At 41.5% G+C, this 27,209-nt stretch overlaps 1 protein-coding gene across 8 annotated transcripts in view; it reads right to left on the reverse strand.

The window, feature by feature from the left end:
- The window catches only part of PCNT (pericentrin), a 128,776-nt gene that overhangs the window by 100,368 nt on the left and 1,199 nt on the right, over nucleotides 1-27,209 (reverse strand). For all 8 annotated transcript variants that reach the window (XM_063079045.1, XM_063079056.1, XM_063079032.1 and 5 more), the window contains exon 2: nucleotides 26,325-26,534. In XM_063079045.1, the coding sequence (XP_062935115.1) occupies nucleotides 26,325-26,534 (210 nt within the window). The remainder of the gene's footprint in view (nucleotides 1-26,324; nucleotides 26,535-27,209) is intronic.

A 27,209-nucleotide genomic window follows, 5' to 3' on the forward strand; every position in this document is an offset into this window, starting at 1 on the left:
GTGGAGGGCCTCGTCGAAGAGAGTGGGTGAGTTCTTGAACCCCTGTGGCAGCCGTGTCCAGGTCAGCTGACCAGCGTTACCTTTTTCTGGGTCTCTCCACTCGAACGCGAACAGTGGCTGGCTGTTGGGGTGTAGTTTGAGGCAAAAAAAGGCATCCTTGAGATCCAAGACTGAGTACCAAGTGTGACTAGGCGGAAGGGAACTCAGGAGGCTGTATGGGTTTGGGACTGAGGGATGAATGTCTTGCACCCTTTTGTTAATTTCTCTCAAGTCTTGGACTGGCCGATAGTCATTGGTCCCTGGCTTTTTTACTGGTAGCAGAGGGGTGTTCCAGGGCGACTGGCAGGGCACTAAGACCCCTAGGTCTAAGAACCTTTGGATGTGGGGTCTGATGCCTTCCCGGGCTTCTTTAGTCATTGGATACTGTCGGACGGCCACCGGTGAGGCACCCGATTTCAGCTCTACTACTACTGGTGGGACGTTATTGGCCAGTCCCATACCTGTCTTTTCTGCCCATACGGTGGGAAAAAGTTGGAGCCAGGATGGGTCGATGGAGGGAGAGGCCGGCTTTTCATACAGCCGGTATTCTTCTTCTAGGTTTAGGACCAAGCACATGGTAGAGTGATCTCCCCATGTTACTTGTGGGCCCTCTGTAGAAAACTGGATTTGGGCCTTTAGTTTGGTCAGAATGTCCCGGCCCAACAGAGGAGCAGGGCACTCAGGTATGACCAAAAAGGAATAGGTCACTTGTTTATGTCCAACCTTTAAAAGTCTTTGTGTGGTCCAGGGGTAGACTTTGCTGCCGGTTGCTCCTACTACGACTGTCCGCCTGGACCCTACCTTCCCCATGGGTTGGGTCAACACCGAATGTTCAGCCCCGGTATCGACCAGAAACTCGATGGGGGTCCCCTCCACAGTCAGTGTTACCCTAGGTTCGGGGAGGGGGTCCGAACCCCGACTCCCCTAGTCATCTAGGGATAGAACCTTGGCTTCTCTGATGTTCTTTTTCCGGGGACATTCTCTTGCCCAGTGACCCTTCTCTTTACAGTACGCGCATTGGTCTTTGTCTAGAGGGGGTCTTCCATCCCTAGGTGTTTTCTTTGCCCGGTTGCTCAGGTTCCCTGTCTGCCTATCTCTAGACCCTCTTTCACCTACCACTGCGGCCAAAATCCTAGTCAAGTTTTTTTTTTTTTTTTTTTTTTTTTTTTTTTTTTTTTTGGCGCCTATCGCGCCGTCTCTCTCTCTCTTCTGTCTCTCTTTTTTCTCTTTCTTGTTTTTCCTCTTCTGTCTCTCTCTTGTGGTACACCTTTTCTGCCTCTCTCACTAAATCTTGTAAGGAATAATCTTGGAGCCCCTCTAGCCTCTGCAACTTTTTCTTGATATCTGGGGCTGCCTGTCCGATGAAGGCCATTGCAACTGCCGCCTGCTGTCCCTCAGAAGAGGGGTCAAACGGAGTGTATCTCCTATATGCCTCCATCAGGCGTTCCAAGAAAACCGAGGGGGGTTCTACCGGTCCCTGCAAGACCTCTCTTACCTTAGCCAAATTGGTGGGGCGCCGGGCTGCCCCTTTGAGACCTGCCACTAGAGTCCGGCGGTAGACCAGAAGACGCTCCCTACCTTCGGCCGTGTTGTAATCCCATTGAGGTCGATTGAGGGGGAAGGCCTCATTAATGAGGTTCTCGAGTTGTGTAGGGGCCCCGTTGTCCCCGAGAACGTTCTTGCGGGCCTCCAGAAGAATCCTTTCTCGCTCTTCAGTGGTGAAGAGGATCTGGAGTAGCTGTTGGCAATCGTCCCAAGTGGGCTGGTGAGAGAACATAAGGGACTCAAGAAGTCCCGTGAGTCCTGCTGGTTTTTCAGAAAAAGACGGGTGGTTAGACTTCCAATTGTAAAGATCTGCTGAGGAAAAAGGCCAATACTGTAGAGGGACCAAGCCATTAGGCTCAGGCTCAGCTGGGGGCCCTATGGCTCGGAGGGGCAAAGCTACGGTGGAGTCAGGACCGGAGCCGTCTCTCGGACTGCGAGGTTGGCGGCTCCTAGTCCCCGCAGCCGGTCCCTCAGGGCTAGGATCACCGGGCGCTCGGCCTGGTGCCGATCTGTTTCCCTGAGGGGCCAGAGGGGGCAGCGGAGCCGCCGGGTAAGGTGGGGTTTCAGAGAGAGAAAATAGGTCATCTGGTGTCGGGAGGACGGGGGGTTGGGGAGGGGCGGAAGGCTTCCTTGTAGGTGGCCTTTGAGTATTTTCTGATCCCGAAACAACAGCGACTTTGCTGGAGGGTGGCACCCAGGGAGGGGGATTCTGGGCGAGGTCTTGCCATACCACGACACAGGCAACCTGGTCCGGGTGTCCTCCGGTCTCCTGAAAAACAATCTTTTTAACTGCAAAAATGACAGTAAGATCAAAGGTTCCCTCTGGCGGCCAACCTACGCCGAATGTGGGCCACTCAGACGAACAGAAAGTCTGCCATTTTCCTTTTTTGATCTCCATGGACAGATTGTGAGCCCTGGCTTTGACATCTTTCCAATGATCTAGAGTAAGGGAGAGGGGCGTAAGGGCACTTTGCCCCATCTCGAAAATTTCCAATAGGGGAACGACGACGCAAAGACCTATCACAACTAAGACAAAAAGAAACCAGAAACGGCGACGAGACCGAGTGCCGTAGAAATAGAAGAAAGAGTCCGATGGCAGAGCGCGCCTCCCGAGACGCGGTGAGACCAAAACACAATAATCCTCTGCCAAGGGGTCCACCAGGCGTCCCTGGTCCTCCCCTGATCCTGGGACGTCTCCCAGGATTGCCGGGTGGCGAGCCCCCGAACACGTCTGTTCGCTACCCGCACTTCGCTCCCAGAGCGACTAACCCGGAACAAACTGAAACCAAAATGCGCGCGCTCAGAAAAGACAGTCGAAATCACTGAGTCAGACACAGAGACGAGACACAGAAACGAGACACAGAACGACTGCTGGCCAGCTTACCTCCCGTTGGTGGGTCGGTGGTCCCTGGGTGGGGGTCTCCGATCCCGGACGAGCCCCCAAATGAAAGACTCCCGCAGTGGGTAGTCAGTCAGTTCAGGGAGACCCTCCCAAGGAACAGCGAGACCACGGCTTCGGATGCAAAAACAAGAGGTTTATTGAACACACAGGTACCCGGGCGACTCAGTCTTTCGAAAGACTGGCGCGCCGAGTAGAGCTCCTGGGTCCTTTTTATAGCAAAAAGCGCGGGTACAGAAGCGAGAAGCAAGGTAATTGGTTAGTTTAAATCAAGCCAGGGGTGAACTTCGGTCAAGTGGGAGTCCTTGAAACAGCTGAGGGGCACTCTTGAAACTTTAACTGACTTGTCTATTTCTGGGAACTATCCGCCCTTTGCCTCGGGCCGGGGCCCAGGTGCATAACCACAGATATCCTGTTTGACTCTGTTCCCCTTGTTTCTTAACTTGACTTTTTGGCTGTATTTTCCCTATACCCTTGTAAAAAGCACTTCCTTCAATAAGCTCATTAGACTGCCCATAAAAGCTAGCCAAACTTTTCAAAATTTCTAGATGTGTAAAATAAAACAAATACACCTTTAATTAATGTCAAAGCTCTACCACAACATACAACATAAAGGCTCTTCAAGGATTCCCAACCTGCTGACAAAGCACAACCTGACACCTGAGAGTGGGCTACCGGGGCCACTGTGTCCTGCTTGGCTGCAGCAGGGCACTCTGTCCTTGTACCTTACTCCACCACATGGCCATCTGTTGCTGGGTCTGTAATAGGGACCTCCTTCCTGCAATTTTACTTTTCAGAAGATCATTATTCTAAACACAAAATTATTCCCATTTTAGCACCTATAACTGAATTAAAAGCAAAATTAATTCTCAACAATTGTCATTAATTATAACATATATGAAAAACTCCTTTTTAGACTGAACTAATGATGTACAATTGTATAATGAGTCAATAAAATATCTGCTTCTTATAATATAGCATAATTATAACATAAAATGGTCCTATCAAGAAATTTAATTCATAACTCAGAATACAACAGAAAGAAGATGATGGCGTCATACTATATTACTACTTATTTTACCTATGCACATGTAAATTTTAAATAAACGTAAATTAAGAATGTAAATTTTAAAATAACTCATGCTGAAAAAAATAATAAAAATCTGAAAAACTGTGAATGTTGCTAGTCATGTCCAGAGGAAAACCAACACGCCTAACTTTATTTATTTATTTTTTTAAAGATGACCAGTAAGGGCCAGCCCGTGGCTCACTCAGGAGAGTGCGGTGCTGATAACACCAAGGCCCCGGGTTCGGATCCTATATAGGGATGGCCGGTTAGCTCACTGGCTGAGCGTGGTGCTGACAACACCAAGTCAAGGGTTAAGATCCCCTTACCAGTCATCTGGTTTTTAAAAAAAAAAAAAAAAAATATATATATATATATATATATATATATATATATATATATATATATATATATATATATATATATACCTTAGCCAGTGAGCATTTTTTAAAAAAAAAAAAAAAAAAAAAAAAAAAAGATGACTGGTAAGGGGATCTTAACCCTTGGCTTGGTGTTGTCAGCACCACGCTCAGCCAGTGAGCTAACCGGCCATCCCTACATAGGATCCGAACCCGGGGCCTTGGTGTTATCAGCACCGCACTCTCCAGAGTGAGCCACAGGGCGGCCCTTAACTTTACATATTTTAAAAGGCTGGGAATCAATGATCTAAGCATCTATCTCAAAAAGTTAGAAAAACAACAAATTAATACCAGAGAAAACTGAACGTGAGAAATCACATACAGTAAGAGCACAAATTAAAGAAACATAATACATAGAAGAATAATAGAGGCAATAGTTAATACTCTGATAAGAATAATAAAGATGATTAACCAGTGGCAAGACTAGTTTAAAAAAAGCATACATACTCATCTTTTAAAAAATGAGAAGTCTGCTATCACAGACACCAAGAAGAAAACATTCCTACGTATAACTTGATGCTCAAAATTAGACAAATTCTGAGAAAAAGCACAACTGAATAATCTGATAACTATTAAATAAATTGATTCTATGATTAAAAGTCTTCCCACAAAGAAAACTTCAGTCCCAAATGGTTTCACCATCTTACACAAATTCGTCCACAGAACAAAGGACCCTCGCAGGCACTGATGAGGCTAGTACAACCTCAATGTAAACCTGACAAGAAATTACAAAAAAGGAAAGTCACAGGTCGCTCTCCTGAAAACACATATGCTTTTTCTGTATCAACCAAGATAACCATATTATTTTTCTTTTAGTCTGCTAATGAACCACATCAATTTTAATGTTGAATCAATCTTGCGCTCCACTAAAATACATTCCACATGCACCAAAACTGTTAAAATTAAAAGAAGAAGACAAATAAACTACAGCTCTTCACATGAATGAATCTCATAAACAAGACACTGGATAAAAATGTCCTGACTCAAAAAATGCATACTATTCTATTCACAAAAAGTTCAAAATCTAATAAAACTAAACTGCAGTCCTAAAAACATGGTACGGTACTCCATACATAAAAAGTAATTTGAGATGGATCACAGACTTAAATGTAAAAAGAAGACCAATAAAACTTTAATATGAAGACATAGAACATTTTAATGGCCACAGGGCTGGGAGAGAATTCTGTACAGGACACCTAAAGCACTAACTATAAGAAAAATTGATAAATTCTCCTTCATCAAAATTAAGAATTTTGGTTTATCACAAGACATCATTAAGAAAACAAACAGGCCAGCAAGGCTGGGGAAAAACATTCACAGTATGCACAGCTAATGACCTACAAGCATGAAGGATACAAGGAACCGCAAATCAATAATGAGGAGACAAAAATTTAAATGCATATCAAAACAAAGCCAAAAAATAAAAATCGACATTCCATCAATGTAATTCACGTTTAGTATCCAATCAAAATGATTAAACATGCCAAGAAGGAGGAAAATGTGACCCAGAGCCGAACAAAAAATCAGTCAATGGAAACAGACTCCAAAATGACTAGGATAATAAAATTGGCAGACATGGAAATTAAAATAGCTATTATAACAATACACAAGTACTTATAGGAAAACAAATATAATGAGGAGTGAAGTGGAAGATACATCCAAACAAAAAATAAGTCAAAAAGAAATCAGTGCATTAATAACAGACACTGCAGAAGAAAAGAGCCATGAACTTGCAGGCATGGCAACAGAAGCTATCTAAAAGGAAGCACAGAGAGACAGACTGGAAAAAAATAAATAAATATTCAAAGAGCAAGTGACCTATGGGATAATACTCACAGTCTAAGGTATATATATTTGAATTCAAAGAGGGGGTGAGATGAGAGGGAACAACAAAAATATATGTATTTGAAAAAATAATGGCCAAATTTGATGTAACCCACAGCTCCATGAAGGTCAACAAGTCACAGGCAGTAAAAACACAGTGGAGCAGGCCGAGCCCGTGGCACACTCGGGAGAGTGCGGCGCTGGGAGCACGGTGACGCTCCCGCTGCGGGTTCGGATCCTATACAGGAATGGCCGGCGCACTCACTGGCTGAGTGCTGGTCACGAAAAAAGACAAAAAAAAAAAAAAAGAAAAGAAAAGAAACACAGTGGAGCCTCATCTAGACACACCACAATAAAACTGCCTGAAAAGAGATTAAAAAATCTTAAACCTCCCCCCAAAAAAGAAAAGACTCTTCGCGTAAGAGAAACGACAAGAATGACAGCAGATTCTTGTCAGAAATCATGCAAGCTGAAAGACAATGAGACAACAGGATGAATGTCCTGAACATGAAAACTCTCAAACTAGAATTCTATACCCAGTAAAAATATCGTTCAAATACAAAGGCAAAGTAAAATTATTTTCAGACTAACAAAAGCTGAGAGAATGCATCAGCATAACTACACTACCAAAAAACTGCTAAAAGGAGGTTCTTCAGGCTGAAGAAAAAATGATGCCTGATACAACTGAGGTCCTTACAGAGAAATAAAAGCCCTGGAAATGCCAAATATGTCAATAAACATAAAAATACTTATTTTTCTCATTTTAAAAGTTCTTTGAAAGATAACAGACTGCTTAAAAAAGAATGGGAAATAATCTACATATTAATGTGGTGTGACTGCCATAATATATTGTTGAAAAAAGTTAAAACAGCAAGATAGATGTGAAGTATACAGCTACTGAAGAAGCTGATGGTGAGAAATACATGCATATATTTGCTTATATTACAAAAAAACTAAGCTAAATGTTTACCTATAAAGCAAGGAAAGAAAGAGGTTGTAGAAGAAAGGTATACAGTAGCCAGAAGTATCGAATATACCTGGTTTTACAGATTTAATTTTGGAACCACCTTAACGTTTTATATAATTATAACACAAAATTAAATCGAAATGGAAAAATATACTATACCTAAAACATTAAAAAATAATAATAAAACAAACTTAATTACATATTAAGTTGATGGCTAATCACACAGAACTATTTCTAGTGATTTTAAAATAATTTGGGACTGGCCCGTGGCTCACTTGAGAGAGTGTGGTGCTGATAACACCAAGGCCACGGGTTCAGATCCCTATATAGGGATGGCTGGTTAGATCACTTGGGAGAGCGTTGTGCTGACAACACCAAGTCAAGGGCTAAGATCACCTTACCGGTCATCTTCCTTTAAAAAAAAAAAAAAAAAAAAAAAAATTGACTGCCCATCCCAGTGAAATATACCTTAAAGACAAAAATAACTGCAAAAAAATCTTAAAACTGTTTCAGAAATAATACGGATAGTAACAAAATTGGTATTGTACAACTATAGAGAGAGAGCAAATGGCTAATTAAATTCATGTTAGGAACATGTTTTCAATGTTCAAGAGATAGAAATTTCAAACTTAAGCAAGAACTCTGTAACCTACGCTGGCTGTTTAGCTCAAATGGTAAGAGCATACTACTGCTAACACCAAAATCCAGGGTTCAATTCCAGTGCCGCCGCCAGCTGCCAAAATCAAAACAAAATAAAAAATTCTTCAGTCCTAAATCACCAATGTGAAAAATATCAGTATTAACTCATAAAATGTTAAAAAAAAAAAATCCTAAGTATTCACTGAAATAACCTAGAAACAGTGACTCATCCAGTACTGATAAAATCCCCAATATCTAGATCATACTTTTAAAAAATATTTCCCATTAAAAGGATCCAGAAAAAGCATAAAGAAAAAAAAGAAAGAAAGAAAAATAAATAAATAAGTAAAAATAAAAGCCAAGACTCATGGAGAAAGGGCTGATTCCAGGCCTGGGGCAGAAAATATGCAAGAGAATGGTATTTTAGTCCGTTTCTGTTGCTTATAACAAAAATACCTGAACTGGGTGATTTATACGAAAACAAAATCTATTGCTTACAGTTTCTGAGTCTGGGAAGTCCAAAGTCCAAGGAACATATGTGGTGGTGACAGTGACCCAGGAGTCTCACGTTGCAAGATGATGGGAGCAGAGAGAGCATAGAGAGAGACAGTTCCTCAGGCACTTTTCTTTTAAAGCCCTAAGAACCACACCCCAGACCACCATTTTTAATCCATTCACTACAGCATGGTCCTATAACCTAATCACCTCTTCAAGGCTCCACCTTTCAATTACAATAATAGGATTTTCCACCCTCTTAACAGTCAAAGTGTGAGCTAAGTTTCCAATACATAAAACTTGGGGGATACAATTCAAGCTTCAGTGAGTTTTGAGGGGACATAATTCAATCCACTACAAATGGAATGCCTTTTCCTATCCAAAAGCTGTGGTGGGGTCAAGCTGAAGATGCCCTCCACTGGCCACACACAGGAAAATCTAAGCATCACAAAAACAAGAGTGGATCATGTCAAATATATGTAAAATAAGCCAAATTTATAATGATGCCTATGGAAGCCATTTTGTTGGTCACATGTGGAAAAAAATAACAAAGCAAACCAAGTAACTATCTTTTAAACTAATGAATAAAAGGGAAGAATCAAGCATTTACCCTGCCTTTTAAATATAAGCTGTACCTCAGATAACCAAAGAGTTGATCAGAGAAATTTCTGTATTAGTCCATTTCTGTTGCTTATAACAGAAATAAATGAAACTGGGTAATCTGCAAAGAAACAGTACTTATTGCTTACAGTTTCAGAGGCTGGGAAGTCCAGAGCCCAGGGAAAACATCTAGTGAGGGCCTTCTTTGATGGTCATTCTACAGCAATGCACGGTATCATATAGAGAATATGGCAGGAGCAGAGAGAGAGCTTCTCACGCTCTCCTTTTAAAGCTCTCAGAACCACTCCCATGACCACCACTAAATCATCAATGGATTAATACATTCACTAGGGCATGGTCTTCACAATCTAATCACCTTTTCAAGGCCCCATCTTTCAATTACAATAATAGGATCTCCCACCCTCTTAACACTGTCACAGTGGAGGTTAAGTTTCTTCCTCTGTTTTGGGGGGTGGGGGATGGGGGATAGAGTAAAATACCTTTTTTTTAAATTTCATTTTTTATTGTAAAACAGTTGATTGTACACATCTGTAGGGTACAGAACTGAATATGAATACCTGTAACATGTGATGCTCAAATCAGGATAATTAGTATACTCAACATTATACAATGTAATTGTTTTCCCTGTCCCTTGACCAATTCTTCCTTTACCCCCCTCCAACTCCCCCTTTCTTTCTTTTCTTTTTTTATTTATTTATTTATTTATTTTTCCTTTTTGGGACCGGTAAGGGGATCGCAACCCTTGGCTTGGTGTCACCTGCACTGCACTCAGCCAGTGAGCGCACCAGCCATCCCTATATAGGATCCGAACCTGCGGCAGAAGCGCCACTGCGCTCCCAGCGCCGCACTCTCCTGAGTGAGCCACGAGGTCGGCCCCAACTCCCCCTTTCACACCTCTGGTAACCTCAGTTCTGTTCTCTCCTTTTAAAACTTCAATGTATTATTGTGATTGTTGTATCCTTCTTTTTTAAAACATTTACTTGTTTATTTTTTAGTTCCCCCTTATGAGTAAGGACATGCAATATTTCTCTTTCTGTGTCTGACTTATTTCACTTGACATGACTTTCTCTGAGTTCATCTATGCTGTGAAGGGAGTATTCCATTCTTTTTACAGCAGGGTAGTATTCCATTGTGTGTGTGTGTGTGTGTATATATATATATGTATGTATGTATGTATATATATATATATATATACCACATTTTCCTTACCCAGTTGTCCAACAATAGACATTTAGGTTGGTTCTAACTCTTGGCTATTGTAAATAGAGTTGCAATAAACATGGGAGTGCAGGTATCTCTTTGACCTGATGGTTTCCATTCCTTTGGGTATATACCCAGCAGTGGGATTGCCGGATTGTATGGCAGTTCTATCTGTAGTTGTTTGAGGAATCTCCATACCACTTTCCATAATGAGTGCAACAATTTACAGTTCCACCAACACTGTAGGAGGGTTCCCCTTTCTCCACATCCTCACCAGTGCTTATTATTCTGTCTTTTTTATAATAGCCCATCTATTATAAAAAAGGGGGTGAGATGATATCTCAATGTGGTTTTGATTTGCCTTTCCCTGATACTGAGTAATGCTGAGCATTTTTTCACGTGTCTGTAGGTCATTTGTACGTCTTCCTTTGAGAAATGTCTATTTAGCTCCTTTACCCATTTTTTAATTGGGTTACTTGTTTACTATTAAGTTGTGTAAGTTCCTTATATATTCTGGTTATTAATCCATTGTCAGACATATAGTTTGCAAATATTTTCTCCCATTCTGTAGGTTGTCTTTTTGCTTCATTAATTGTATATTTTGCTGTGCAGAAGCTTTTTAGTTTGATATAATCCCATTTGTTTATTTTTTCTTTGGTTCCCTGTACTTTGCCCAGTCCTACTTCTTAGAGCATTTGTTAGGTCAGCAAGACAAAGGGATTAAAGGATTCTTAGCCAAAAGTTTTTATGCTAGGGAGTTTACTTCAGCGAACCTGGAGGGGAAAGTGAAAGATCAGTATTCCACCCCCATACAAACTAGCAGAGGCATTACAGGGTTTGAATTTGGGAAGGAGAGGGTTAGGGGGAAGAGCCTAAGTTCTGAGAAGGGGTTGGGCAGCTATTCCGAGCACTAACAGCTTCATGGTTTATCTGTTATTTATTTATTTTTTTTGCAAGATCCTGTCTTGTAAAAGATGTTCTTATAGGAATGCACTGGCCTTAAGGGAAAGGGAGGAGGTAGGGGGACAGGGTGAATTGTACCAGATGTCCTTATTGGAACACACCAGCCTTGAGGGAAAGGGAGGGGGTAGGAGGACAGGGTGAGGGATTAGTCAACATGGCTGTGCTTATGTTAAGCTGACTGTGAGGCCTAATAGTGTTTCCCCTGTGTTTTCTTTTAGTAGTTTTATAGTATCAGGTCTTATATTTAACTCCTTAATCCATTTTGAGTTATTTTCATATATAGTGAGGGGTATGGGTCTAGTTTCATTCGTCTACATATGCATGTCCAATTCTCCCAGCACCATTTATTGAAGAGGCAGTCTTTTCCCCAATGTATGTTCTTGGTGTCTCTGCTGAAAACCCATTGGCTGCAAGTCTGTGAATTGATTTCTGGACTCTCTATTCTATTCCACTGGTCTGAGTACTTGTTTTTATGTCAGCACCATGCAGTTTTGGTTACTACAGGTTTGTAGTATAATTAAAAGTCAGGTACTATTGTGCCTACAGCTTTATTTTTTTTGCTCAGGATTGCTTTGGCTATTTGGGGTCTTTTGTTGTTCCATATGAATGTTAGAATTGTTTTTCCTGTTTCTGTGAAGAATATCATTGGTATTGTGATCAGGACTGCACTGAATCTATAGATAGCTTTGGGTAGTACGGACATTTTCACAATGTTAATTCTTCAAACCCAAGAGCATGGAATGTCTTTACATCTTTTTGTGTCCTCTTTAGTTTCTTTCAACAGTGATCTGTAGTTCTCGTTGTAAAGATCTTACACTTCCTTGGTTAAATTGATTCCTAGGTATTTTATTTTTTTGGTAACAACTGTAAGTGGGCTAGCTTTCATGACTTTTTCTGCTAGTTTGTTGCTGGGGCATAAAAATTGATTTTTAAGCCTACAACTTTACTGAAATCATTTACCAATTCTAAGAATTTTTTTTCAGTCTTTAGGCTTTTCTATATATAGGATCATGTCATCTGCAAACAGGGACAATTTGACTTCATCTTTTCCAATCTGGATGCCCTTTATTTTTTTCTCCTGCTGACTGCTCTGGCTATACTTCCAATACTATGTTAAATAGGAGTGGTGAGAGTGGGCATCCTTGTCTTGTTTCTAAAATGCTGAAAGGCAGTGGGTTTGTCATATATAGCTTTTATTATGTTGAGATACTTTCCTTCTATACCTAATTTGCTAAGAGTCTTTATCATAAAGGGATGCTGAGTTTTGTCAAATGCTTGTTCTGCATCTACTGAGATAATCATATGGTTTTTGTCCTTCATTTTGTTGATGTGCTGTATCACATTTCTTGACTTACATATGTTGAACCATCCTTGCAATGCTGAGATAAATCCCACTTGATCATGGTTTATAATTCGTGTGATGTGTTGCTGTACTCTGCTAATATTTTTGTGTCTATGTTCATCAAAGATATTCTCTGTAGTTTTCTTTATTTGTTGTATCTTTTTCTGGTTTTGGTATCAGGGTGATGGTGGCTTCATAAAATGAGTTTGGGAGAACAGCTTCTATTTCAGTTTTTTGGAATAGTTTGAAGACAAATTGATATTAATTCTTCTTTAAAGACTTGGTAGAAGGGTTAAGTTTCTAATACATGAAAATTTGGGGAACACAATTCAATCCATAGCGATTTCTCTTTATAGAACATTAATTAATGTAGAAAGAAAGGCAGAATTGAAATATTACTATTTTGTGCTCCTTGATGAGACAATAATTTGAGGCAATAACTTGCACTGCTAAAACCCAGAGATAAAAAGCTCATGAGGATCTTAAATAGGCAATCATGCTGACCAGGCCTAAAGACACTGATGATCAAAACATCACAACAAGAGAGACCATGAGACATCATGCATCTTCTGACAGAAATGCACAGCAATTACGGAATATTCTTGTCATTAAAAAAAAAAAAAATCTGATAAAGCCTTTAGTCTTGATCTAAGTACCACTTCACAGAAACTGAACAGATGGATGGCGTGATGGAAGCTTTCAAAGGACCCCAGGGACGCAAACAGCAAAACCCAAAACACAGCAAATTCTTCAACAAACAACAAGTTTCCTCAACAAATAAACTGCAAAGGGAACCAGAGGGAGGGGCCCTAAAGACCAAAGGAATTTAAGAGACACGTCAGTCAAAACACTTGCTGCGGACATCCAAGATTCAATAGGGTGAGATCTGATGATTACGTCTTAGCTTATTAAAATAACAGGAACTGTGTGAAAGAAAGGTGACTGACAACTGACCCCTGCCCACCATTTTAAGAGCCAACAGACAGGAAAAGAGGGTCTCTCTCCCATGATCTCAAGCTGATACTGTGCAGAGGAATCCCACAGGAAGACAATGTGAGATGAACAGAGGTATGAACAAAGGTTAGGCCCTCTGAAGGATGGCTGGATGCAGGGCCCTTCTAGTCATTCACCAACATCTACTGCAAAAGGAACTGCAACTGTATGAGCACATACATCTTTCTAGAGAAAGCATCTCTGCATTTCACCAGCTTTTGGATTTAAAAACGCTGCTTTAAATGCAAAGTTACAACTCATACTAATGATTATTCTGTAAGTAATAAAATGGTTTGCCTTAGCCATCCTTCCTCAGCCACTGTTTAACCAAGTTCTGAGAAAGCAGACCCCTCCCCACAATCTCCCACCCCATCCTTGAGGGTGAAGGTTCTGTCCACTGTGGTCATGTTCAGGCAAAACAAGATACAAAAACCTGAGCAAGTGTGCACATAACACACTCACCTGTGATGGGTCTCATGTTTATACAGATTGATTTAAAATGTCTAAGATACACGTTATTACTGGTGTAATTAAATAGTAAAAAGGAAAAAAACTTGTTATAAGGTAACCTAATGCAGAAAATACCAAAACAATGCCAACAACAAAGTTCAACAACTCTGTTCCCTTCCAATAACCATTGCTAATGTTGTCATGTGTATCCCTCTGGTTTTGAAAACATAAATCAAAATGGTTTTCATCAGATGATCTTTCTGAATAACAGTATTTGTGAAATAAGAGTTAGAAACTAAGAGTCTGTAGCTGATAAAACAGCAAAGTAGCGGTGTCTAACTGAATCAGCACCATGCCCTGTGGAATATACTATAAAACATATGTACTTCACAGGACCTGGTTTTCCAAAGCCTTGCAGTTTCAAATATTGACCTTGTGAAGAACTGGAAATTTTCCTCAGGTTATAAAGTCTCTGGTGTAAGATAAAGATTTGTGGCATAGCAAGGTTGCTGGCCCAAGGACAGACAGGTTACTGCTTGATATGTGTAGATACTGGAAAGTTGCTGGAGGAAGAAGGAATGTTTGCTAAGATTAAGCTGTTGTTGATAGGACCACTTAATTGTCTACTGGAATGTCATCTGGCTTGTTTCACTGAAAGTTACCAGCCTATATTGTTAAACTATAATCCCACCTATGTTCTCTTCCTGTAACTTCCTGGTCTGGAAAATAAATGCAGGAAGAGAACCCCAATTCAGGGTTAATTTCCCAAGAAGGGTTGCCTCTCGCTAGAGCATTCCCAGGGAAGTTAACCACTTCGGGGCTTCTCACCGCTCAGAAGAGATGGGCTTTGAGTAATCCTTTGCGTCTCCGTCACCCAGAGGAAGCGGGGTGACAAATCCTTGGGGGGCGAAGCAACACAAACCAACAATGCCCTCTAAAGGTCAACTTCCCACCACAGTCTTCAATACAATTTACAATGTATTAGTGTACTTCTCCAGATGCATCAGCTTACTACTTTTAAAAAGTACATGCAATCAGAGCTAAACATATCAAAAGTAACACATTGAAAGCGAGACAAGTATTCTTTATTAATTTTTTTTTACATTCTATAACGTTGCGGAACAGTTGGGAGGGAAGGGGAGAAGGAAAAGGTGAAGGAAATGTGATAGAAGGGAAAAAAAAGGGGGGGGGTGGGATTGAGTCCTGTGGCACCCCCCTCATTCCTACAGGGGAGACTAGGGGGTTTCCAGTGGTGGCTTAGTCATTGCTGGGCTGGATGGAGATGTCAGGAGGGTATGGCAAAAGCCCATGCCCCCCATCACCCCAGCTCAGGAACCCACGGCCCTTCTTGCTGCCTCTTGGTGGTCATTGCTGGGCTGTTACAAGTGTCAGGATGGGGAGGAGGGGTATGGCCGAGGCCCCAGGCCCCCACCACCCTGGCTCAGGAGAGCCCAGGGCGCTTCTTGCAGCAGCTCGGTGGTCCGTTACTGGGCTGGTTGCACATCAGGGCGGGGCATGGTCAAGGCCCTCCGCCCCTCCACTGCCCCAGCTCAGGAGAGCCCAGAGTGCTTCCTGCAGCGACTCATGGTTGTCACTGGGCTGGCTGTGGGTGCCAGGAGCATAGCCGAGGCCCTTGTCCCCCTACCGCCCTGGCTGAGGAGAGCTCAAAGTGCTTCCTGCAGCAGCTCAGTGGTCGTCACTGGGCTGAACGTGCGTGTCACATGTTGGGGAGGGCATGACTGAGGTCCTCAGGCCCCACCAGCCCAGGGCACTTCCTGCAGCAGCTCACTGGTCATCATTGGGCTGGCTGCGCATGTCGGAGTGGGGGGGTGACTGAGGCCCAAGGCCTCAGGATTGGTTGCAGGTGTTGGGGGGCATTGTTGGGGCCCCTGGCCGTCCCCCCTTTCTGGCCTGGTAGCCCAGGGGACTTCTGGTCTTTCTAGGTGTTACAGGTGTTCTTTGGTGAAATGAGACCTTTACTAGTTAATATGAAACATTTTCTCTGGTAGTGGTTATTTTGTTTTTACTTTCAGTTATTTGTTGGATTATTTGCTATTTCCACCACTTAAACTCTGGGCTGGAACTAATTTGTTGTCCTTTGCTTACTTCTAAAATGGGGGAACTTCCTGTAGGGACCACTACTTGAGCTCTGTGGTTGAGCTAAATTGCTGCTTTGCTGCTGATTCCCTAGGGATGGCTTTTTGGGCAGCTCAGTTTTTAACGGTTGACTTTATAGGTACTTCCAGGTCTAGAGAAATCTGGTACACTTGGGTTGTATAGAAACTCTGTTCTGAGTGTGTGTCTTTTCATCAGACTGCACCCAGGCAATTCTATATTCCTGACCAGTATCCTTTGAGTGGTCCTATACTGATTGGGGTGCAGATCAGCTGTCCTTGCTGTGCCCCAGTGTTCCCCCGCTGGGCCCATCTCCACCATTGCCCAAACTCCAAACACTTCCCATGGGACAGGCTGTGCTCCAGTCCCTTGAGATGACTCACCGGCCTGTGAGTGGCTCCTTTTTTTCAGTTGTTTTGGCTCCTCGCTCCTATGTGGGCCCACGGGAACCCTATTAGTGGTCTTGCTGGCCTGGGGGCCACCAAGGCCCTCTTCTCCCCTGCCGCCTCCAAGCAACTCCATCTGAAAGGCACAGCTGCAGCTTTTGCCAGCTCCTGCTCCGTACGCTCAGGAGCTCCAGCCTGGAAGCAGCTGGGATTCGAAACAGTCAGAGCGGCTTTTTCTTTCTCTCATTGTGGCTTCTCCTGCCTTCATATACTCCGTAGGTCTCTCCTCCTCTTCCCCTGAGCTCTAACAGCCCCAGTTTGGCTGTTGTTGCATTTTTATAGTTGCAAATTGATTGATTGGTGGGAGACAGTGATGCTGGGGACCATCTATTCCACCATCTTGACCGGAAACCAAAAACAAGTATTCTTACTAAACACCAAACCTGAGACTTAAAACAATAGAGGTGGGGGTGGGGAGAAGTGAAGAACCACACAAAATGGACGCTTTAGAATTTTCTACACGTCAACAGCTATGCTTAAGCCCAGCTGTGCTCCACAGCTGTGATGAGGACATGAGACCTCCCGCAGCTGCAGCCACAGCCCAGTCTGTCCTCCCTGCTGAGGCTGAGTCAGCTGGGCTATCACAGCATTCCTTTGAAGCATCACCAACTCTAACTCCTATTTAGAAACGTCAAGTAAATAACACGTTTTATTTTTTAAAGATTATATGCAATTGAATAAGCAAAATAAAGAATGAAATCACAGATACAAGGGTACCTCAAAAAGTTCATGGAAAGGTTCTACTTTTCCACAGACTTTCTGAAGAACCCTCATATAATTTGCACAGAGCTAACAGAGAAGCCAGGAACATGGAAAGGCAGCAGGTCATGGGGTGGCTCAGTCCTGCTCTGTGCTGCCACTATGGGGCTCTGGAGTGGGCTCCCCAGCTCCTTGTAAAGAGAGCAAAGTCTCTAGCTCGCAGCATGGCCACAAGGATACACTGACACAACCATGTCTGGCACAAATAAAAATAAATATTAGTCATTATTATTCTAAATAAAAGTGTAATTGCTTCCATTCCTTTATATTATCAAAAGAAGAAAGACAGCTTTAACACTTAATCTTGCACATTACTGCCAGATACCCTACCACGCAATAGACACATGAATAGCACTAAAGTAACGTGAACCTTTGTGCAAAACAAGAACTGGATCTTTCACAGGGCATTCTGGAATGCCCTATCAATTGTATAGCCTGATCGACTACTGACTAGACTCACATAAACAGCCCGCCCAGCATCCTCCAATCTACCTCCCCTGTCAGGCATTTGGCATTAAAACGCAACTTTCCTTTAGTATCAGCCTGAGCTCAGCTCAAGGAGAAAGGTAAATCTGTTGAAAGTCTAGTTGACGCCAAGACCCAGAAGAAAAACATTCCGCACCACTGCTTTCCTCCAGCCCCTCAACCGGCTGAGATAATCTAGAACTAACGGAACTTCCCTATTTTGTGAACATTAAATCAGAGATCACAGCAATCATTCTCTTCACTATAAGTGGAATGAGAACTACAGGCAGAGAACTTGGGGGCTGGGCTCTTCATGAGGCATCCCCATCACCTCAGGAGGGAGTGCCAAGTCCAGGCCTCTTTCACATGGCTGGCACCAGCAGGTGTCTGCCCAAGGAATACCCCAGGCACATTCCACCCAACCCTCCTGGACCTAAGCCCCTCAGCACAGCTCCCAAGCACAGCCCAAGGAAAACCAACTACTGGCACTGCTGGGGTTTGGCTTCATTTCATATCCTCAAGTCTTTCTTTTCCGATCCCACCTACTCCAGCAGATGCCCTCATCTCACCTATCTTTAAAAGAGATGAGCAAACCATGCCCAGCCAGAGGGACAGGCACCAGCTCAGACACACCCAAAAGAGTGGCATAATTCAGAAGGTAATCCCCAGCCTTTGCACTTTATATTAAGACACAGCATTTCCTTTGAACTAGACAAGATGGTGGCAAGTTGAGGATGAACCTGCTGGCAGGGAACAGAGCTGCCTTGCCATACCAGCTTAGCCTGTAACTCCTCCACCTCCAAATCAAGTCTGTCAATAGCTTCTTGACTGCTCAGAAGTTTTTCTTCCAGTTCAGTTATTATAGCCTGAGAGGTCTCAATTTCAAGCTGACTCTGATCCACTTCTGTCCTTTAAAACACAAAAGTAATTATTTCCCTTAAACTCTCAGAACTTGGAGGTCCATCCACTCCAATCCTGCCACTTCTCAAATCAAACTTCAATAGTCTTTTTCTAAATATACCTTTCAGATTGGTCACATCTTCCCTCCTATTGTGTTATGGACTGAATTTTTCCAACAAAATTCATAAGTTGAATCCCCCCCCCCCCCCGCCAGGTGACTGTATGTGGAGACAGGGCCATATGGAGGCGATTAAAGTTAGATATGGTCATAATCCAACAGGACTGTATCCCTATAAGAAGAGACACCAGAGCATTCTCTCTGCCATGTGAGAACACAGCCAGAAGGCAGTTGTCTGCAAGCTGAAAAGAGGAGCCTTACCAGAAACCAACGCTGCCAATACCTTGATTTTGGACTTCTAGTCTCCAGAAGGCTAGCAGAAAGTAACTTTATGTTGTTTAAGTCTCTCAGTCTGTGAGGGTAAACTGATCTGTTTACTGTCTGTTATAGTTTTGCCTTTTCCAGAATGTCATATGGATGGAATCACGCAGTACGTAGCTTTTTCAGACTGACTTCTTTCACTTAGCAGTATACATTAAAGGTTCCTCCATGTCTTTTCATGGCTTGAAAGATCATTTCTCTGCAGTGCTGAATGATCTTCTGTTGTCTGGATGTACCACAGTTTGTTTATCCACTCACTCTCTGAAGGACATTTTGGTTGCTTCCAGCTTTTAGCAATTATGAATAAGGGTGCTGTAAATATCCATGCATAAGAGCTTCCCTTGCCCTCCATTGGCACCACCCTCCAGGAACCTCCATGTGTTTGTTCAGCTATCCAGAGCTCCCTATGCTCTTGGGTTTTTATGGAAGCCTCATTACGTAGGCATCATTGAAGCATGGACAAACTGTGTAGAAATGTGATTGGACAAAAAAGGTACGAACTAATGCTAAGAGACTGAGTGGGGAAACCCAGCAAGGCCTGTTTGTTCAAATTCTTCTTGGCCTCTCTGTACAGGATTCCTTCCTCTCAGGAATGGGGCAGGACCCCTCCTGAAATGGGGCTCTTATCACCTACAACCTAACAAAGTAGGTCAGAGGATTTCTTTATGGCCAGCTCTAAGACGAAGGGCAGAGGAAGATTAGAGTCCTGCCCTGGGGAGCCAAGAATCATGGATAAAAAATAGACAGACAGATAGATATAGATAGATAGACGTAAAGATAAATAGATTGAGATAGATAAACAGAGATATAGATAATCACAGAGCACAGTGGCTGGACCACAAGGTAAGACTATTCTTAGCTTAGTAAGAAACTACCAAACTGTCTTCCAAAGTGGTCATGCCATTTTGCATATCCACCAGCAATGAATTAGTGTTTCTACTGCTTCACATCCTCATGGCTATTTGGTGTTATCAGTATTTCGGATCTTAGACATTCAAACAGGTGTATAGTGACATACTGTTATTGTTTTAAATTTCATTTCCTTAATGACAAATGATATTGAACATCTTTTCATATACTTATTTGCTATCTGTATACCTTCTTTGGCAAGAGGTCTGTTACAGATACTTTGTACGTTTTTTAATTGGGTTCTTTTCTTATTGTTTAGTCTTAAGATTTATTTGTATATTTTGGAAACAACTCCTTTATCAGACATGTGTTTTCCACCCTAGTCTGTGGCTTATCTTTCTATTCTAACATTGTCTTTTGCAGAGAATTTTTTAATTTTACTAAGTCCAACTTAGAAGTTTTTTCTTTCACAGATTGTGCTTTTGGTGTTGTATCTAAAAACATATCACCTACCAAGGTCAGGTAGATTTTCTCCTATATTTCCTTCTAAAAATTTTAGTTTTGCATTTCACATTTAGGTCTATGATCCATTTTGGGTAATTTTTGTGTAAGGTCTCTGTCCAGGTTCTCATTGATAGCTTAACTTTTTAACTTAAAAATTAACTAAAAAATTTGTCATTCCTAACATACAGATACATAGGATATAAATGACAAACAATGTATGTGTAATATTAAAATGTAAGTGGGGTGGGGAACAATTAAGGACAAAAAGGCTCTTTGAGAGGGTGATGATGAAACAAATATTCATGGTTAGGATTAGGGTTAGGTTTACTTGGAAGACTGTGGTGCTGATAACACCAAGGCCAAGGGTTCGGATCCCTATATAGGGATGGCCGGTTAGCTCACTTGGGAGAGCATGGTGCTAACACCACCAAGTCAAGGGTTAAGATCCCCTTACTGGTCATCTTTTTAAAAAAAAAACAAAGGAAATATTCAGTGCCGACCCCATGGCTCACTCGGGAGAGTGCGGTGCTGGGAGCACAGCGGTGCCGAGGCCGTGGGTTCAGAATAGGGATGGCCGGTGCGCTCACTGGCTGAGCGCAGTGCGGACAACAGCAAGCCAAGGGTTATGATCCCCTTACCGGTCACAAAAAAAAAAAAAAAAAAAAAGAAAATATTCAGAAATACTGCATTAGGCACAGAGTTCTTAGATATGACACCAAAAGTGCAATCCATAAAAAGGACAAACTGATAAACTGGAGCTCATTAAAATTAAAATCTCTGGCTCTTCAAAAAGGCATTGTTAAGACAATAAAAACAAACCACAAACTAGGAGAAAATATGTGCAAAGCTACTTCTTATAAAGGACTTGTATCCAAAATATATAAAGAATTCTCAAAATTCAAAAACAACAACAATCTTTTTTTTTAATTGGGTAAATATTTGGACAGACATTTCACCAAAGAAGATATAGATAGTAAATAAGCATGTGTAAAGACGATCAACATCATTAATCATCAGGAAAATGTAAATTAAAACCATAATGAAATACCATTGCACCCCTCTTAGAAGGGCTAAAATTGAAGACTGAGCATACTAAATGCTGGTAAAGATGTGGAGGAAGTGGAACTCTCAACACTGCTGGTGGAAATGCAAAAATGGAAAATTGTTTCTGCATTTTTTTAAAAGTTAATACATGCCTACCACAGACTCCAACCATACTAGTCCCAAGTTCTGGCCCAAAATAAAATAAAACCATACATCAGACTGTCAAAAATTAAAAAGCATGACAAGACATTGTGTTGACAAGGATACATGGAAACAGGCACTCTCACAATTACCCGATGAAAATCCACACTAGCCCAGCCCTTATGGAGGGGAATTTGGTAATATCAAACAAAACTACATATGCACTTACCTTCTGACTACTTCTAGGAATCTACCCTGAAAATACACCTCCAATGACCCAAAATTACATATGCAAGGTTATTCACCTCAGCCTTGTTTGTAAAGCAAACTTCTAGAAACAACCTAAATGCCCATTCACAGGAGAGTGGCTGAATAAACTACAACACATCTACTCAAAGGAATACTAAATGGCTATAAAAAAAATAAATAAATGAGGAAGTTATCTACAAACTGATATGGAGTAATTTCAAGGTATATTATTACAGGAAAAAAACCAAGTGTAAAAGATTATCTACAGTATGCTACCTTTCATATATAAAAGGGATATAAAAACACACCTGAATTTACTCCCTTATGCAAGAAGAAATACAAGAATAAACCAGAAACTAAAGAGACTGTTCATTTACGGGGTGGGGGGTGTGAATGGGACAAGAAGAATGAGAGATAGCAATGGGTAGCAGGGAAAAGGAGGAAACAACATTCTCTGAGTATAGCTCTAATTTCTAGAACTATGGCAATATTTCACAGTCAGAAAATAATTAAATAAAATCACCCTAGATGTAAGAAGAACCAAAATAGAATACGAACAATAAAACAAATGAAACTGTGATACAAATGAATAAAATAGCTACAATAAAGAGGTAAGGAATAAAAGAACTAACCAAAATAACTTTAGAACACAACATTTTCACTGTGTACTTTACCTAAAGAGAAAAAGGACTGCACACAAATATTTTACTCTAGTTAGTAAATTTATTTTTCACAGGGGTGTGGGTTAGCAATCCTGAACCTAATTTGTACAAGGGGTCTTCAAAAAGCTTATGGAAAGATTAGTATTATATTTTAATTCTATTTTTCCACAAACTTTGTGAAATACCCTTGTATTTTAGGATTGAGCAAAGAAGTAAATATACTGTAGGTAAAGACAGCCATGTTTCTCACTATCAGAAAAAGGAGATCAAAATAAGAAAAGTGGGAAAGGTAAAATAAATTCTATGTTAGCTTAGAATTGAAAGTATTAGTATGAACTCATGGCTTTTAATATGGCTTTTAATATACATACAAATAAACAGATGGACAAAGAGCTAGATATAAATGCGCACGCGCACACACACACACACACACACACACACACACACACACACACACACACACACACACACACACACACACACACACACACACACACACACACACTTCACATTTCCTAGCTTTGTGTTGAAATAGCCCAGAAGCAATAACACCCCATTAGCAGTAAGCACACTGAGCACCCACACCTTGGTTTTGAAAGACTATTCTCCACAAAAAGGAACAGGACTCCTGGAAGAAATGGTTGATTCCAGGGTTGCAGCTGGGGAAGGTCAAAAAAAAGCCAGGAAAATCCTGGTGCCAAAAAGTAAGGAAGTACTCAGAAAACGAGGAGGGCATGTAGAAAGGACACACAAGCCAATCTGAAAGAGCTCCTAATGGCCAAATCTTGTACTTCAACAACAAAATCAATATTTATATGATGGGTTAAAACCCATAGAATAAATACCCCTACTGAGTCCAGTATGGGTCCATACTAACATGAAATAACTGAATAAATAAATAAATTGTGAGATGCAACAGCTCTTCCTTACAGTAGGATGCCAATTAGTACATGTAGCTGGAATGATGGAAATCAAAGGTCATCATCTGGCCGTAACTACCATAATAATTGCTCAAGCAAGAATAATCAATGGAAACTAAAATTGATAGAAGAAAGTATGATGAGGAACAAGATATTTGCAGAGTCTCTAAGTATGAAATATATACTTATAAAGATACTTGCAGAGTCTCTACACAATATACTTGTTAACCATGAGGGAAAAATAGTAATTTTTCTATCAGGAGAAACCTGGCAGGCACCACAGTAACTAAGTGATCAAGGTAGCATCACCAGTAACAAAGACATATCAAGTACCAACAACACACACAGAGAACATCATCACTTCCATAGTGTTCTTCCAACAACACATGATCTGAATCTAATCGTGAGGAAACATGCAACAAACCCAACTGACAGTTATTCTACAAAATAACTGCCTAGTACTCTTCAAAACTGTCAAAGGAAAACTGAGAAACTGTCCCAGATTGGAGGAAACTGAGACATACTGTTAAAAAGCAATACAGTAGTCTCCCGTTATTCTTGGGGATGTATTCCAAGACCCCCAACTGGTGCCTGAAACCTTGCCATCAATTGGAACACAGTTTTTGTTGGTTTTGTTTGTTTTGTTTTTGGCAGCTGGCTGGTATGGGGATCCAAACCCTTGACCTTGGTGTTATAACACCATCCTTTAACCAACTGAGCTAACCGGTCAGCCCCCAGAACACATTTCTGTTCATGTCTTTCACGCACAAATTTAATGCCTTGTGCATCTTAACTAAGCACTTATACACTCTGGCCATAACTTTTGCAGTTTCAAGCGCAACAGCAAAACTAGCACAAATTTCTTTTCCTTCCTCACAATTTCACAGAACTGTCGATTTTAGCAACCTCAGCATACAACTTTTTTCCTTCCTTATTAAGTCAAGAACTTTGAGTTTTTCACTAAAGGAAACACTTTACAGCTTCTCTTTGGCATATTCAAATTGCCAGCATTGCTACTCTTGTCCTTTCCCGGGGCCGTTACGAAGTAAAACAAGAGGTACTTGAACATGAACAACATGGGACAACAGGACAGTGCAAGATTTCATCACGGTACTCAGAATGGTGCACAATTTTAAACATATTTTACTTCCGGAATTGTCTATTTAATATTTTTGCACAACGGTTGACCTGGGGTAACTGAAACTGTGGATCAGGGGGACTATTATACAGAATCCTGCACCAGAAAAAGGGCATTAATGAGACAAAAAGTAAAACTTGAATAAGGTCTATCAATTTAGCTCATAGTATTTTCAATGTTAACTGAAACTGATTTTGATAATTATATTAAGATTACATAAGATGTTAACATTTCATGAAGATGGGTAAAGGGTATCCAAGAACCCTGCTATTTTCCACAAATTTTTTGTAAGTCTGACATTATTTCAAAATGAAAAGCTAAAAATTACAAAATTGTTATTTAAAATTATAAAAAGACTTCTCTGATTTGAAAATTTTTTAAAATAGTAATAAGTGTTAATTATACACTATGAGCTTTTCTCCTCTAAGAGCCTAGGCAGGAAACATGTAAAGAAAAGCCACTAGGAGTAAGTGCTCGGTCCTCTCAACACAGCTCTCATTTCCTCAGCTGTGACCAGACATGGATACCGAGAACTCTCTTCTGAGAGAACAACAAGAGGACAATGATGAATGGCAACTGGCAACCAGCCTCGGGCCTAGAGATGACAGGATTGGAGGCACCATGTATTGGGTACAGGTGGGTCCACAGGCCTGGCCACCAGAGCATGGCAGCCAGCTGGTCCCCAGGGAACATAGCAGCAACATAACAAGGTCTTCCAACTTTTCAAAAGAAGCAAAATTCGAGATTTGTAGGTAGACTATCACAAATTTTACATGCTAGCAACAATTCCATTTTTTTCAGCAAGGCAGGTCAGACACACTATGACTTTGGAGCCAAATTCTGCCCTGGGCCACCCGTTTTCCTGCTCATCCTAGCAAACACCTAAACCTGTACTTGCCCTACTGCACACAACCAGTATACTCAAGATTCAAGGCCCCTCAGCTATAATCCACACAAGAAGCATCCCCAAGGAAAACCCACATTAAGGGTAAGTCTGGAGGCCCCAAAGAGATCACGAGGGCCAGCACCTTCAATGTCTAATTGCCTGCCACATCTGCCTGTAGGGGGTGCTCCCCTGCAGCTTCCAAGGCCGCAGCAGACCGCCAGCCTTCTCTAGCAACACACCTTCATCCCTTCCTTCCTCACCCCACCTTCCATAAGAAGGTAAAAGACAACAAGCAGGTGCACTTGAGAGTAGGTGAAGAAATATTATGTTTTTTTTTTTTTTTTTTAAAAGATGACCGGTAAGGGGATCTTAACCCTTGATTTGGTGTTGTCAGCACCACGCTCACCCAATGAGCTAACCGGCCATCCCTATATGGGACCCGAACCCACGGCCTTGGTGTTATCAGCACCGCACTCTCCCGCGTGAGCCACGGGCCGGCCCAGAAATATTATGTTTTTTAAGTGTCCAGAGAAAGATCTGTCAAAGGGGCTGATACACACCACACCCAAAAAACTCTCACACAACCAACCCACTCACACAAACTTCCACTGCCAAAGCAAGCACCAATACTGATACTTGCCTTTAAGCAGTCAATCCAAAATTTCTCGAAATCATATAATAAACATAAAACATTTATTAAGATTAAAACCATAAAAATTTACTCACCAACCCTCTTTCACCACTTTTGAAGGGTAAAATCAGACCAAAGACCCCTTTTAGTAAATTACACTAGCAATAACAAGAAGATAAACAAAATATTAAAACACAACACCAAATAAATCTACCTGTACCACAAATGCTCCTCTTGCACCATCAGGGGTGTCGCTAGATGTGTTTTTGCAAACGTCCCCTCCTCCAAGAAGTCCGCCATCCTTGGTGGCTACTGGACTCGCCTCCTGGACAGGCGCATCGACAGTCGAGTCCTTCCTCTTCGCCGTCTTTTTCTTCGAATGCGCACAGTCACCTTTTGTTTTTCTCTGTCGGAAGTGAGCAAGCTGCGCAAAAACGTAGAAAAGTAGTAAAGGCAAAGGTAAGTGAGAAAAAAATAACAGAACCACAAAGTCAACAGATTCGTGGGGAACATGAGGCTCTAGGTCTGGCTCAGTCCACTCAGCCACACCTAGCCAATAGGTCACTTTCACACAAACACCGCCTCTGTTAATATCTATGATGCTAAAATTAAGTTCAGAATTATATCCAAAGAGTCTAAAAACGAGGACTGTTAATTATGCCTATATACAGGTGAAAAAAAAAAAACACGGCTGATTGGCAGAATAGCTTTTCTAGCCCTCGGAAGTTTAAAAAAAAATAAAATTTAAAAAAAGTACATCTACTTAAAAGACCGATAGCATAATCAAGACATATTTAAGGTTTAAGATTATATAAAAGCTAAATCTCTCCCTTCTTGCCCCCATTTTCTCCCAATCGAGGAAATATATAGCCCAGCTAAAACTTCCTAGCCACAGATTCTGAGACAAGGTACAGAAATAGCAAAAAATTAATTAAGCCAGGTCAATCTAACATCTTCCTTTACGGAATGAGATGTTCCACTTTTTATGAGACACAGCTCACCAAAGCACCAGGGACCTCCACAGAATGTCGCCCGTCAGAAGGTACAACCTAGCTCTGCTGGGTCCCTCAAACCCGAGAGTTTTAGACTACCTTCATAA

This window comes from Cynocephalus volans, chromosome 1 (genome assembly GCF_027409185.1).
Source record: "Cynocephalus volans isolate mCynVol1 chromosome 1, mCynVol1.pri, whole genome shotgun sequence".
Taxonomy (NCBI): Eukaryota; Metazoa; Chordata; class Mammalia; order Dermoptera; family Cynocephalidae; genus Cynocephalus; species Cynocephalus volans.